The sequence below is a fragment of the Oryzias latipes genome, chromosome 12 (genome assembly GCF_002234675.1).
Source record: "Oryzias latipes chromosome 12, ASM223467v1".
Taxonomy (NCBI): Eukaryota; Metazoa; Chordata; class Actinopteri; order Beloniformes; family Adrianichthyidae; genus Oryzias; species Oryzias latipes.
In genome coordinates, this window is record NC_019870.2 from 27605671 (window position 1) to 27619359 (window position 13689).

General features: G+C 49.5%; 1 protein-coding gene across 3 annotated transcripts in view; it reads right to left on the reverse strand.

Annotated features, from left to right (window-relative positions):
* The window catches only part of ror2 (receptor tyrosine kinase like orphan receptor 2), a 39726-nt gene that overhangs the window by 2316 nt on the left and 23721 nt on the right, over positions 1 to 13689 (reverse strand). For all 3 annotated transcript variants that reach the window (XM_023960377.1, XM_023960375.1, XM_023960376.1), the window contains one exon: positions 1092 to 1300. In XM_023960377.1, coding sequence (XP_023816145.1) covers positions 1092 to 1300 — 209 coding nt within the window. The remainder of the gene's footprint in view (positions 1 to 1091; positions 1301 to 13689) is intronic.

The following is a 13689-nucleotide window of genomic DNA, read 5'->3' on the forward strand; positions in this document are numbered from 1 at the left end:
TTTTTGAATAAAGAAATACTCAGAAATGCCATTTTAAAGATGTTAAAACACCAAAAACAGCCTTTTTTTGGAGTAGGTCTTTAGGGAGGAGACCACTCTGCCCCCTTCCACTACACACTGAAAGTCTTTAAGCAGTTATTAAAGCCATTTCCTAGTGGAAATTTCTCCAGACAAAGAAAGCCATTAGATTTGGATGAATGTTTTCTTTGGATCAAGAAAAAGCGGTACCACTGGCTCGGGTTTATTTCCTGGAACACTGAAAACAATTTTCATATTTTAAACTCCTGAAATACTTGAACTGTTATTACAGACAAATATAGTACATTTGCAGAAAATAGTTATTTGGACAAAGTAAGAGGGTACCTAGAAGTCTGAATACCTGCTGCTTTAAGTTTTCCTTTATTGTCTTCAAGATGAGGGGATTTAGGAATAAACTCTTGAAGCAGATGCTGAGTTGATTTTGTTTTCTTGATGAAGTGTCTATCTCTACATCCTGGTTAGGACTTAAAGCTTTAAGAGAATAAAGTTAACTAAGATTACCGTCCCTCAGTCAAGTCAAGTTTGTTTGCAGTTTTAAAAACACCAATAATTAATGACTGAGCTGCAATAATTTCGGTTTGTTTTTCATTGGGTATGTTTAATTGTTTGCTTATTGCCCTGTGAACTTGTCTCTAAAGCATCAAATTAGCAGAGAAACAAAAGAACTGAAGGTTCGGTTGATTTTTAATCTTAATAATAAATCTCACACAGAGGAAAAGTCAGGAATGTGGATCGGTGGGAGGAGCCATGTGAGGAGGAAAACCTCCCCCAATCTGTCCTCCCAAACTGCTTCAATCAAAGCTTGTATTTTGAACTCCTGACTCCCCGCCGTGATGACAACCCAACAATCTGATGTTCTGCAAAACCACGTTCAGAATCTCCAGACTGAAGGTCAACGAGGACGACAGGCCAAGTGGGTGTCCCAAGAAGACCTCGTAGGTGCTGCCTCCCCCCAACCTGCAGCCCCAGGTCAGCCCCCAAACTCAGTGGAGCCTCTGGTCCCTCAGGGAAGGGATTGGTGTGCAGGATGTGGAACCACCCGAGTCACCTACCGGGTTTTTCTGGGGCGACAGGAGCGACAGCTGCACTTCCTGATTGGCACACGTGTTGAGGTGGCTGTGAGGCGCACCGCTGCTGCTGGAAGCCTTGTGTTTGCTTCGACACGTGCACACCAGGAAGAAGAGGCAGGCCACCACCAGGGGGATGGAGACAGCCGGGATCAGGATGAGCAGGATCTCCTTCCCGGGGCTCTCAGGAGGCTCTGATTGGGATGAAGCAGAAGAGTTTGCAGGTTCAGCTCTGCTCCCATTTGGATTCAATGACCTTATTTATCCTTTTGATTGGAGAGGAGGGTCAAAGCCGAAGAAGACAAATACCGTTTCAGCTCAATGAAAGAGCCATCAAATATAAATAAAAAAAAACTCAGAAACTTAAAACCTGGAGAACAAATTAGACGTTTAAGCGGCGACAACAGAGAAGGAAGATTCAATCAAATAAAGTTGCTGATTTGTGGAAACATCTAAAAGGGATTTTCAAGAATTTTCCTACAGCAATGCTAAGTTGGGCAGACACCCGTTAATAAACATTAACACAGAAAATACTCTTCTGTGTGAAAGAGAAATACACAATGAATCCAAATTTATTCACAAAAAAAATTGGGATTCGTTTTTTTGCCCTGAAAGAGAATCTGAGGCGTAATTGAGTTCTCTTTCAACATTCGTTTCGGTATCTCACTATGGGACACGCCCCCTGCGCTGTCCCCCAGAAGCTCTTTTTCATTACGCCAGTCTTGACTGGCAGACAGAAGGTGACGTCTGCTCTCAGGAGGCGGGACTTCCTCCTGCTATAAGAGCCGGACGCCATCTTCTCTCCTCAGTCTAACACCTCTTCTCGCTCCCAGAAGCATCCTCAGACGGCAGGTGTAGTATCCGAAGCTAGCTTAACTGTTCCTAGAGCGAGCTAACAACTCGGTCGCTGAACGCTAGTCGGTGTTACATAGCTTGTCTGGGTCACGCGGTTGGTCTGTCTCCAAACAGCACCCGTTAGAACTAGTCACCATACTAGTAATTTTTGCGCTTCGCTCTCAACCGGAGTCGACGAAGTCGTCATGGAGCCTGAACCTTTCCTCGCCATGGAAACGGTCAGACCTCTGCCTAGAGCCTGCTCATGCGGCAGCAAAATCGCCGGGGCAGACACCCATTCTGCCTGTGCTGCATGTCTGGGGCTGCAACATGCCCAGGACGCGTTAGCATCTCCGGCTAGCTGCGAGCATTGTGCGCGCCTCTCCCTCAAGACCCTGAGACGCAGACTAGCGCGCCAAGCTAGTCTGTCCAAGGCGGACCCGGTCTTGGGGGTAACCAGCCCCCCACTACCAGAGGAGTCTACGCAGGGAGAGGTGGCAGGCATGAGCTGGGGCGACCAACTGGATACGGTCGCGCCACTCGAGGGCATGGATGAGCAGGAGGCCGCGCCCCCGGAGTTTCAGGACACTGTGCCCGACTCCGGAGACGAGTCCATCAGCCTCGGCTCTGAGGAGGACGAGGAGGACAGCGAGCCTTTCCTTCTGCCATCGGCTGCAAAGCCGCTGGCTGCGGGCGACGCGTGCGGCGGCTTCCCAAACCCGACCGCCGCGATGGACCTGCATGATGTCTGCAGAAGAGCAGCTGAAAAGCTGGGCATTAAGTGGCCTGAAGCCCTCACCGAGGCCACCACGTCTCGCTATGAGGGAAAAAGACTGCCTAAAGCCAAGTCTTCCAGCAGACAGCTGCTGCCAGTGTTCCCTGAGTGCTTGGAGGAAGCAACCAGGACCTGGAGCACCCCCTTTTCAGCCAAAAGCCCCGTCCTGGGAGGCTCGGCTTTGGACTGGGCCAACATGGAGGAGAACGGATTCTCGCAGATCCCTCCAGTCGAACCGCTGCTGGCTTCCCACCTGCACCCAACACAGAAGTCCACCATGACTTCCGCGGGCCCCGCCCTGCCCTCGAAAGCTGACTGCTTCCAGTCAACTCTCACCGAAAAGGGCTACAAGGCAGTTGCCGCATCGGTGAAAGCCCTGAATGCATCTTCTCTGCTTCTAGCCTACCAGGCAGAGCTGCAGGAACAGATGTCAAGCACTCCAACCCCAGACCTGTGGAACGAGCTATGCGTGGTCACAGACCTTTGTCTGCGTCTCCACAGGTCCGCAGTCCAAGCCTCTGGGCGAGCCATGGCCCTCATGGTTGTCCAGGAAAGAGCCCGGTGGCTGAACTTATCCAGTCTCTCTCAGAAGGAGAAGACTCAACTCCTCGATGTGCCGGTGGACCCAAAGAGCCTATTTGGGCCAGCAATGGCCACAATGCAAAGGCGCTGTGAGGAGAAGAAACGGGAAGGTGAAGCACTGCAGCTGTGTCTGCCCAGGAAGGTACCCCCTCCTACCCCAGCTGCACCGCGTCTTTCCTTCGCTCAAGCGGTAGCTAGACCAGCTTACCGCACTCCGAAACGCCAGCCTCAGCCAGGTGACCGGAGCCACGGAAAGCCTGCTGAGGCCAGAGGGGCCTGGGCCAAGAAACCGTCTGCTCCAAACGTGACAACGTCAGCCCAGCCAGCGCCTCCTGTCGCTCAGAGCGCAAAGAAAAAGAGGCGTGCCACCTAGGGCGCAACCAACAGGGATGGAGAGCGGGCAAAACCAGAAGCCTGCTTCCCCCCTTCCACGACACGTTCCGTTCCTGTCGTTTTTCTCCAGGGCATGTTCCAGCCCGACCAAAAGGCGTGCAGAGGCACAGGTGGCCCTCACTGTTCACAGCCAGTTGAAAAGGAGAAAAGAGGGACCCACAGAGAGCTCAGTGGAGCCACAGTTGGGTCCCAGAAAGTGTTTGAAAAGGTTTTTAAAACCAACACAAATAAAAATCCCCGAGGCGCGCAACCAGGCCCCGAGCCAAGGGCGCAGCCTCAACACAAAAAGACAAAACAAAAAAACAAAACACATACAAATGACGGGAAGCCGAGTGGGAGCTGCGCAGCTGCACATGAGGCCACAGGAGGGAGCTGTTGCTCCGCCAGTGGCACAGCAGCCCAGCACCGTGGTACCAACGAGCCCTGCGCCAGCGCAGCTCGTGTTGGCCACGCCCACCAGTGTCTCAGCGCGGATGCCGCTCGGCCCGCTCTCGGACAAATCACAGCAATGGCGGCACTGCGGGGCGCCAGACTGGGTTATAAGCACTGTTACCAAGGGTTACAGACTCCAGTTTGCATTTACCCCTCCCCTTTTCAATGGTATACTGCAGTCGCAGGCCAGGGGGCAGAATGCACGAATTTTGCAGGAAGAGATCAAAACACTGCAGGGCAAAAGAGCCATTCAGCTAGTGCCACCGGAGCAAGCTCACAGCGGGTTCTACTCCAGATACTTCCTGGTCCCAAAACGGGGTGGTGGCCTGCGTCCGATTCTAGACCTGCGAGCACTGAACAAATACTTGAGGAAGTACAAATTCAGAATGCTAACACACGCAGGTCTGGTACGGTTTGTGCGTCCAGGAGACTGGTTCGTCTCCATAGATTTGAAAGACGCATATTTTCACGTCCCAATATACCCCCCTCACAGAAAGTATCTCAGATTTTCCTTTCGAGGGAAGGTTTACGAGTTTCTAGTGCTCCCCTTCGGCCTCTCACTGAGTCCGCGGGTGTTTGTGAAATGCACGGAGGCCGCCGTCGCACCCATGAGACAGATGGGCGTTCGGCTGGCCATGTATATAGACGACTGGCTGCTCGCAGCGCAGTCTCCCGAAGAACTCAGGAGGCAGGCCGGGTTGCTCACATCGCACCTAACTGCACTGGGCTTCACAGTAAACTGGGGAAAGTGCGTATTGACACCAGTTCAAACGATCACTTTCATCGGCTTATCCCTGAATTCGGTCGAGTTCAGAGCGCGACTCTCAGCGGAGAGAGTGACAGCCTTCCGGGCGTGTCTGTCACAGTTCCGCAGGGGGGCGTGGATAACATTCAGACTGTGCCTCAAACTCCTCGGGCTGATGGCATCGGCGCTGTCCGTCATCCCTTTTGGCCGCTTACACATGCGTCCTTTTCAGCGGTGGGTGGCGTCGCTCAATCTAAGCCCCGCCTGCCATGGTCACCGACGAGTGCTTGCTTCGGTTACGTGCATTCTCGCCCTACACAAGTGGAGGGACATCTCCTTCCTCACCACGGGTGTTGTCATGGGAACCGTGCAAACAAGACAGGTGATCACCACAGACGCCTCGCTGACAGGCTGGGGAGCCACTCACGAGGGCAGGACAGTGAACGGTCTGTGGGGCTCCCACATGCGATCAGTTCACATAAACTGCTTGGAACTCCTGGCGGTGTCTCTTGCACTGAAACATTTCTTACCCTTTCTGAAAGGGCGCCATGTTTTAGTCAGGACCGACAATACCACAGTGGTGGCGTATATCAACAGACAAGGAGGGCTGCGCTCATTTCAGTTGCACACGCTAGCACACAGACTGATTATGTGGAGCAGCTCCCGTCTTCTGTCGCTGCGGGCCATCCATGTACCGGGGATAATGAACTGGGGAGCCGACCTGCTCTCCAGAGGGAACCCGCGTTACAGGGAATGGAAGCTCCACAGCCAGGTGGTAGCCCAGATGTGGAGCATTTACGGTCAAGCAGAGGTCGATCTCTTTGCGTCAGCGGAGAACGCCCAGTGTCAAATGTTCTACTCTCTGACGGACCAGAGCGCCCCCCTGGGGGTGGACGCTCTAGCGCACGAGTGGCCGTGCCGACTTCTGTATGCGTTCCCACCATTGGAGTTGATTGCCCCTACCCTCACCAGGGTTCGGGAGGGGAAACACTCTCTCATCCTCGTAGCCCCTCGGTGGCCCGGGAAACACTGGCTAGCGGACATCATTCAGATGCTGCACAGCCAACCGTGGCCCCTGCCTTTACGCAGGGACCTCCTGTCGCAGGCCCGCGGGGAAATTTTTCATCCTCATCCGGAGCGCCTGGCTCTGTGGGCCTGGCCCGTGAGAGGCTGAATCTCATGGCAGCGGGACTCCCGCAGAACGTCGTGGACACGATCCAGAGTGCCAGAGCGCGGTCCACCCGCTCCGCCTATGGCGCCAAATGGCGCGTTTTTGAGGACTGGAGCGTAAAAATGGCCGTATTGCCTTTCCAGAGCCCAGTCCCAGTCATTCTATCGTTCCTTCAGGAACTGATTGAAAAAGGTTTGTCCTTTTCCACCATTAAAGTGTATCTGGCGGCCATATCCGCCTGTCACATAGGTGTTAATGACAAAACAGTGGGCCAGCATCCGCTTATTTGTCAGTTTATGAGGGGCGCACGTCGGCTCCGACCGGTGTCGAAAAGCCTTGTTGCTCCTTGGGATTTACCGGTGGTGCTGGACGCACTGTCGTGCGCACCGTTTGAGCCACTGAGGCAAGTCAGCCTCAAAGCGCTCTCTTTTAAAACAGCTCTGCTTATTGCACTAGCTTCTGCTAAACGAGTGAGCGACATCCATGCGTTGTCAGTTCACCCGTCCTGTTTGCAGTTCTCCAGAGGGGATTCTAAGGTTTTGTTGAGACCGAATCCGGCATTTATGCCCAAGGTTTTCAACCCTACCATACCTTGCCACCCCATTGAGTTTTTGGAATTCAATCCGCCTCCTTTTTCCTCTACGGAGCAAGAGAGGCTTCACACATTGTGCCCTGTGCGGGCGCTGCGCATGTATGTGGAGAGGACGGCTGGCTTCAGAAAATCTGAGCAGCTGTTTGTGTCGTGGGCTTCTCCTCACACAGGAAAGCCTATAACCAAACAACGCCTGTCACACTGGGTTGTGGGCGCTATAACCATGGCTTATAACAGCAAGGGGTTAACACCCCCGGCGGGCCTGCGCGCTCATTCCACTCGCGGCATGGCATCATCATGGGCAGTTTTTCAGGGCATCTCTCTGGATGATGTGTGCACGGCTGCCAGTTGGGCAACGCCTCACACTTTCATCAGATTTTATAGACTGGATGTCACTAGACCAGGGCTGCCTCACGCAGTGCTAGGTGTGGGGTCCACACCTTCACCTGTATGATCAGCCTGGTTGTTCTCTGTTGGTCTTCGGAGTAAGCTTATCTGGCAATACGGGAGTCTCTACATCCCATAGTGAGATACCGAAACGAATGTTGAAAGAGAACTTTAGGTTAAGAACTTAACCCCGGTTCTCTGAAACATGAGTGAGGTATCTCACTATGGGACACGCCCCCTGCGCTGTCCCCCAGAAGCTCTTTTTCATTACGCCAGTCTTGACTGGCAGACAGAAGGTGACGTCTGCTCTCAGGAGGCGGGACTTCCTCCTGCTATAAGAGCCGGACGCCATCTTCTCTCCTCAGTCTAACACCTCTTCTCGCTCCCAGAAGCATCCTCAGACGGCAGGTGTAGTATCCGAAGCTAGCTTAACTGTTCCTAGAGCGAGCTAACAACTCGGTCGCTGAACGCTAGTCGGTGTTACATAGCTTGTCTGGGTCACGCGGTTGGTCTGTCTCCAAACAGCACCCGTTAGAACTAGTCACCATACTAGTAATTTTTGCGCTTCGCTCTCAACCGGAGTCGACGAAGTCGTCATGGAGCCTGAACCTTTCCTCGCCATGGAAACGGTCAGACCTCTGCCTCTAAGTAAGCACACCTCCTCTCGCTCCAGGCAAGGAGGGTGATCTGGTGAGATACCTCACTCATGTTTCAGAGAACCGGGGTTAAGTTCTTAACCTAAAGTTACTACCATTGTTGTATTGACATTCAATGAAAAAGATCCTGTAATGTTCGCTTAGTTTTATCGAATCGTCATCTTCTGTAACTACAGATAGTTTCAGGCTGTCTGTTTACAATATATTCCATTCTGAGGCCTTTTAATTTGAAACATAGATTTTCCGGGAACTGGAAGCTTAAAGTAACACTAATGCCTACTTCTGCCCCAAACATAACACTTTATGAAAATCTTCTTCTTTCTCTTTCGGCTTTTCCCATCAGGGGTCGCCACAGCGAATCATCCTTTTCCACCTCGCTCTATCATGAACATCTTCTACCCTAACATTAGCCAACTTCATGTCCTCTGTTAAGACATCCATGTATCTCCTCTTTGGCCGTCCTCTTGCCCTCCTGCCAGGCAGCTCCATCTCCAACATCCTTCTACCAATATATCCACTATCCCTCCTCTGAACATGTCCAAACCATCTCAGTCTGGCTTCTCTGACTTTGTCGCTAACACAGGCAACATGAGCCGTCCCTCTGATGTACTCGTTCCTTATCCTGTCTAACCTGGTCACTCCTAAGGAGAACCTCAACATCTTCATCTCCGCTACCTCCATCTCAGCCTCTTGTCTCTGTCTCACTGCTACCGTCTCTAACCAATAGAGCAGAGCTGGTCTCACCACTGTCTTGTACACCTTTCCTTTGAGTCTTGCTGGCACTCTTCTGTCACACAACACTCCTGACACTTTCCTCCACCCGCTCCAACCTGCCTGCACTCGCCTCTTCACCTCTTTTCCACACTCCCCATCACACTGAACTGTTGACCCCAAGTACTTAAACTCCTGCACCTTCTTCACCTCAGCCCCCTGTAACCTAACGCTTCTACCTTGATCCCTCTCGTTCAGACACATGTATTCTGTCTTACTACGACTGACCTTCATGCCTCTTCTTTCCAGAGCCAACCTCCACCTCTCTAGCTGTTCCTCCACCTGCTCTCTACTCTCACTGCAAATTACAATGTCATCCGCAAACATCATTGTCCAGGGAGATTCCTGTCTTACCTCGTCTGTCAGCCTGTCCATCAGCATAGCAAACAAAAAAGGACTCAAAGCTGATCAAAGCTGATAACACTTTATGAAAATGTTATGTGATATTAAACCGGACCATGACCTGAGACAGACTGGGGACCACTGGTCTCTGATGTAAATGCATCTCTCTGAGTTTCTGTTTTCTACAGAGTGACGTCGTAACACTGTAATGACTATTGGCAGCGATGGCCTGGCAGCGTCTGGGGATCCGGGAATCAGAGCAAACAAGGTCATTTGGAGAAACACAAACATGCAAACACAATTGCAGCTGCGCACCAACTGCATTACCAAAATCCTCAAGAACAAACGAATGAATGTGGAAGAATAAGAAAATGGGCCATGCACAAAAGCAGATGTTTGTCTTCAACACAACAGGAAAACTTCTTCAGGGTCTCCAAGAGAAGGCAAGGCAAGGCAAGGCAAGTTTATTTGTATAGCACAATTCGTACACAAAGTAATTCAAGGTGCTTCACAAAACAGAAAAATGCATTAAAATCACAATACATCATAGAAATAATCAACATAAAATTTACTTTAAAAGAAAAGAAAAAGAAAAAAAAAAAAAGATTTAAAAAGAAAGGAAGGAAAGAAAAGTGCAGATAGGACCTTTCAGTCATATACACGGCTAAACAGAAATGTTTTAAGTCTAGATTTGAACATGAACACAGAAGAGGCCTGTCTTACGCCTTCAGGGAGGCTGTTCCAGATCTTAGCTGCAGAATATTGAAATGCTGATTCCCCTTGTTTAGTTCTGACTCTGGGAATCAACAGGAGGCCGGTCCCTGAGGTCCTCAGAGTACGAGATGGTTCATATGGCACTAACATGTCAGAGATGTACTTTGGTGCGTGGCCATGGAGAGACTTGTACACAAGCAGAGCTGCTTTGAAGTCTATTCTTTGAGGTACAGGGAGCCAGTGCAAAGACCTGAGCACAGGACTAATGTGATCATACTTCCTGGTTTTGGTCAGGACTCGAGCAGCAGCATTCTGGATGTACTGAAGCTGTTTTACAGCTCGTTTGGACAGGCCGGTGAGCAGGCCGTTACAGTAGTCTAACCTACTGGAGACAAATGCATGGATAAGTATCTCCAGGTCTCGCTTTGAGATTATGTTTTTGATTTTGGCAATGTTTTTCAGGTGGTAAAATGCCGCTGATGTTACTGACTTGATATGGCTGTTAAAGTTCAGGTCAGAGTCCATGATTACCCCTAGATTTCTGACTTGATTTGAGGGTTTGAGAGACAGAGAATGAAGGTAGCTGCTGACAATTTCTCTTTGTTTCTGTGGGCCAAAAACAATAACTTCGGTCTTGTCTGAGTTTAGCTGGAGAAAGTTGTTCTGCATCCACGCGCTGATCTGTTGGAGGCAGTGGTTGAGAGAATCCACCGGCCCATATTCACCTGTTGTCAGTGACACATAGATCTGAGTATCATCTGCATAGTTGTGATAGGATATGTTATTACTGCGTATTAACTGCCCTAGTGGCAGCATGTAGAGGTTGAACAGAAGGGGTCCCAGGATCGATCCCTGGGGCACACCACAATTCAAGCCCATGTAGTCTGAGACACAACTCCCAATTTCAACAAAATATTTCCTGTCTTCTAGATAAGACTTGAGCCAACTTAGGGCAGATCCAGAGATGCCAACCCAGTCTTGGAGTCTGTGCAAAAGGATCCCATGATCAACAGTATCAAAGGCAGCGCTCAGGTCTAGCAGGATTAAGACAGAGACTTTTCCATCATCAGTGTTCAGGCGGATGTCATTGGTTACCTTGATAAGAGCAGTTTCTGTGCTATGATGGGGTCTAAAACCTGACTGGAAAACATCAAACAAATTGTTTAATAAGAGAAAGTCAGTGAGCTGTTGGTAGACAACTTTTTCAAGGACTTTTCCTAAAAATGGCAGATTAGAGATAGGCCTGTAATTATTCAGTACAGTGGGATCAAGACCGCTCTTTTTCAGGAGGGGTTTAATGACTGCAGTTTTTAAGGCCTCTGGAAATATTCCAGATTGAAGAGACATGTTAACTATTTGAGTAATTGGTGGCAACACACTGTTCAGGACAGACTTTAGAAATCTAGTGGGTAACACATCAAGGCAGCATGTAGACGAGCTCAGACGGGTGATGGTCTCTTGGACAGTTTGGTCAGTGACAGGTATAAAGTGAGTCAGCTTAGAGTGAGTAGGTGGCCGTTCGATAGTTATATGTGTTGTGGAGTTGATGGCTTTTTTAATGCCCTGAACCTTGTCATTGAAAAATACAGCAAACTCATTACATTTAGGTGTACAAACCAATTCTATTGGTAGCTGGGTTGGAGGGTTAGTTAATCTGTTAACTGTTGTGAACAGGATACGAGAGTTGCTGCTGCAACTTCCAATTATTTCAGAGAAGTACCTTTCCCTTGTTCTGCATAAGATCTGGTTATAAGCGTACAACTCCGCCTTATATATTCCATAATGAACCTGGAGTTTTGACTTGCGCCACTTTCGCTCGGCTCTGCGGCACTGTTGTTTCTGTGCCCTGACTAGATCATCGTTCCTCCAGGGAGCTTTCTGTCTATGTTTTCTCAATTGAACTTTCATAGGGGCAATGGCATCCAGAACATTCAAGATGCTAGAAGTAACAGAATTCAGCATTTCATCAACATTGGCACCAGAGACGTTTTCAGGGTTTATCATTTCTACAAACTGTGCCCTAGTGCTCTCATTTATTTGTCTCCTTTGGACAACTGCAGGGCCAGGCGGTGGTTTGGGAGCAACAGACAGGTCAAAGAATACACAGAAATGATCAGAGAGGGCAACATCAACCACACTGACATTGTAAATAGTAACCCCCCTTGTGATGAGCAGGTCCAGAGTGTGCCCTCTGCTGTGGGTGGGGCAACTCACATGCTGAATTAGACCAAAGGTTTCAAGGACAGCATTGAGCTCTTTTGCATTTCTGTCATTGACATTATCAACATGAACATTAAAATCACCTGTAATGACTAGACCATCAAAGTCTGTGCACACAACTGAGAGCATTTCAGTGAAATCATCAATAAAACTTTGGCTGTGCTGAGGAGGTTTGTACATAACTATGCAGAGTAAGGGAGGAGTTTGTTTTAACTCAATCTTAAAGGACACATACTCAAATGATGAAAACACACCAAATGATAGTCTGCGGGTTGCAATATTATCTCTAAACAGTGCAGAAACGCCTCCACCCTTTTTATTTTCTCGTATTTCCGATTCATGTTTGTAGTTGGGGGGAGTTGATTCGACTAGAACTATGTTTCCTGTGTTTTTGTCAAGCCATGTTTCAGTTAAAAACATAAAATCAAGATTAAAAGAAGAGATAAGATTATTGATTAAAAATTATTTGTTGCATAAAGATCTGACATTGAGTGCAGCAAGTTTGAGATTAGTTTCCTTGGGACTGGTCAAAACCTTCTTGCAAGGGATGTGAACTAGATTTCTTTGATTGGACAGTCTAACTGCCCTTTTTTGCATTCTACGTGGTGCAACTACAGGTATAGCACCAGAAGGAAGCTGTTCATCACAGGGCCCCAGTTTGACATAACCTTTCCTAGGACACTGGGGGCCCGTTTCATCCTAGCTCCGGGGAATAGCACGTCTAGAGGCGCGCAGGAGAGGTTGAGTTGAGGGTAGTTTGGGTGATGGACCGGGAGGAGTGGGAGCTGGACGGGATTTGGGTGAACGACGGAGGGGGCGTGTTGGAGGGGGTTTGGATGAAGGCCGTGTTGGAGGGACTTTGGGTGAAGGATGAGGAGGGGGCGCTGGAGGGGTAGGAGAGCTCCTGTGTGGTGTGAGGCTCACAGGTGTTAGGGGAGCCATCTTAATTCCTGACTTGATGAGGCTATCAAAATGGCTAGGTAGGGCCATGGGTGAAAGTGGGGGGACGAAAAGGAAAGTGAGTCTTCACTGGGAGTAGACGTAGCAGGGGGCGCCCACAGCTGGTCAGATGGTGGAATTTCTGGGGCCAAATCTGGTGGTTGTTGTTGTGGTTCTGCAGCTGGGTCCTTAGCTGGCGGTAGTTGTTGTGGTGCTGGTGCAGGTGAGTCCTTAGATGGAGGTGGTTGCTGTAATGCTGGTGGAGCTGAGTCCTTAGGTGGAGGTGGTTGTGGTGCTGGTGCTGCCGGATCCAAGTCATTGACCGGTGTTGGTGGAGGTAGTTGTTGTTGCCGTTGTGCTGTGGTTCCTGGGACACTGGCTCGGTCCTTCCTTACTGCCTTTTCAGGGCCTTGGCCTCTATGCCCCAGAGCGTGGAGGAGGTTCTTCACTAACTCTCTTGCTCCACCTCTGTTCAGGTGTGGGCCTCTTCCCATGAAAAGGTCCTTTCGCTTCCAGAATGTATTGAAGTTCTCAATGTAATGCAATCCTCTGGAAGCACACTCTCTGGAGAGCCAATTGTTCAGCTGAAACAGACGGCTGAACTTGAGTGACACCCCATCGATGTTAGGAAGAGGTCCACTGATGAATGCTTCAATCTCTACCTTGTCAATCTCTTCAAATAACTTGATGAAGTCTTTTTTCAGACGTTCAGACTGTTCTTTTCTGATATCGACAGCACCTACATGGATGATTATTCGTTTAACTCCTTGGTACAAGACTTTAGATAAGAGTCCTGTAATCACTGGAACAGTAGAACTTGGGCAACATAAAGTTTGCATTCTTCTGTGGCTGACTCCACTGATAGCTCCATCTCCAAGCAGCAGCGTATCTCTGACCTTGACGTTTGGCACAGATTTTCTTTCTGCCTGTGCTTTGTTTCCAACATTATGACTCCTTCTCTGTGGTCCAATTTCACTGTGTTCTTCAATATCACATTGTGTTAGGGGTAAAAATCTGTTTGTGAGCTTTA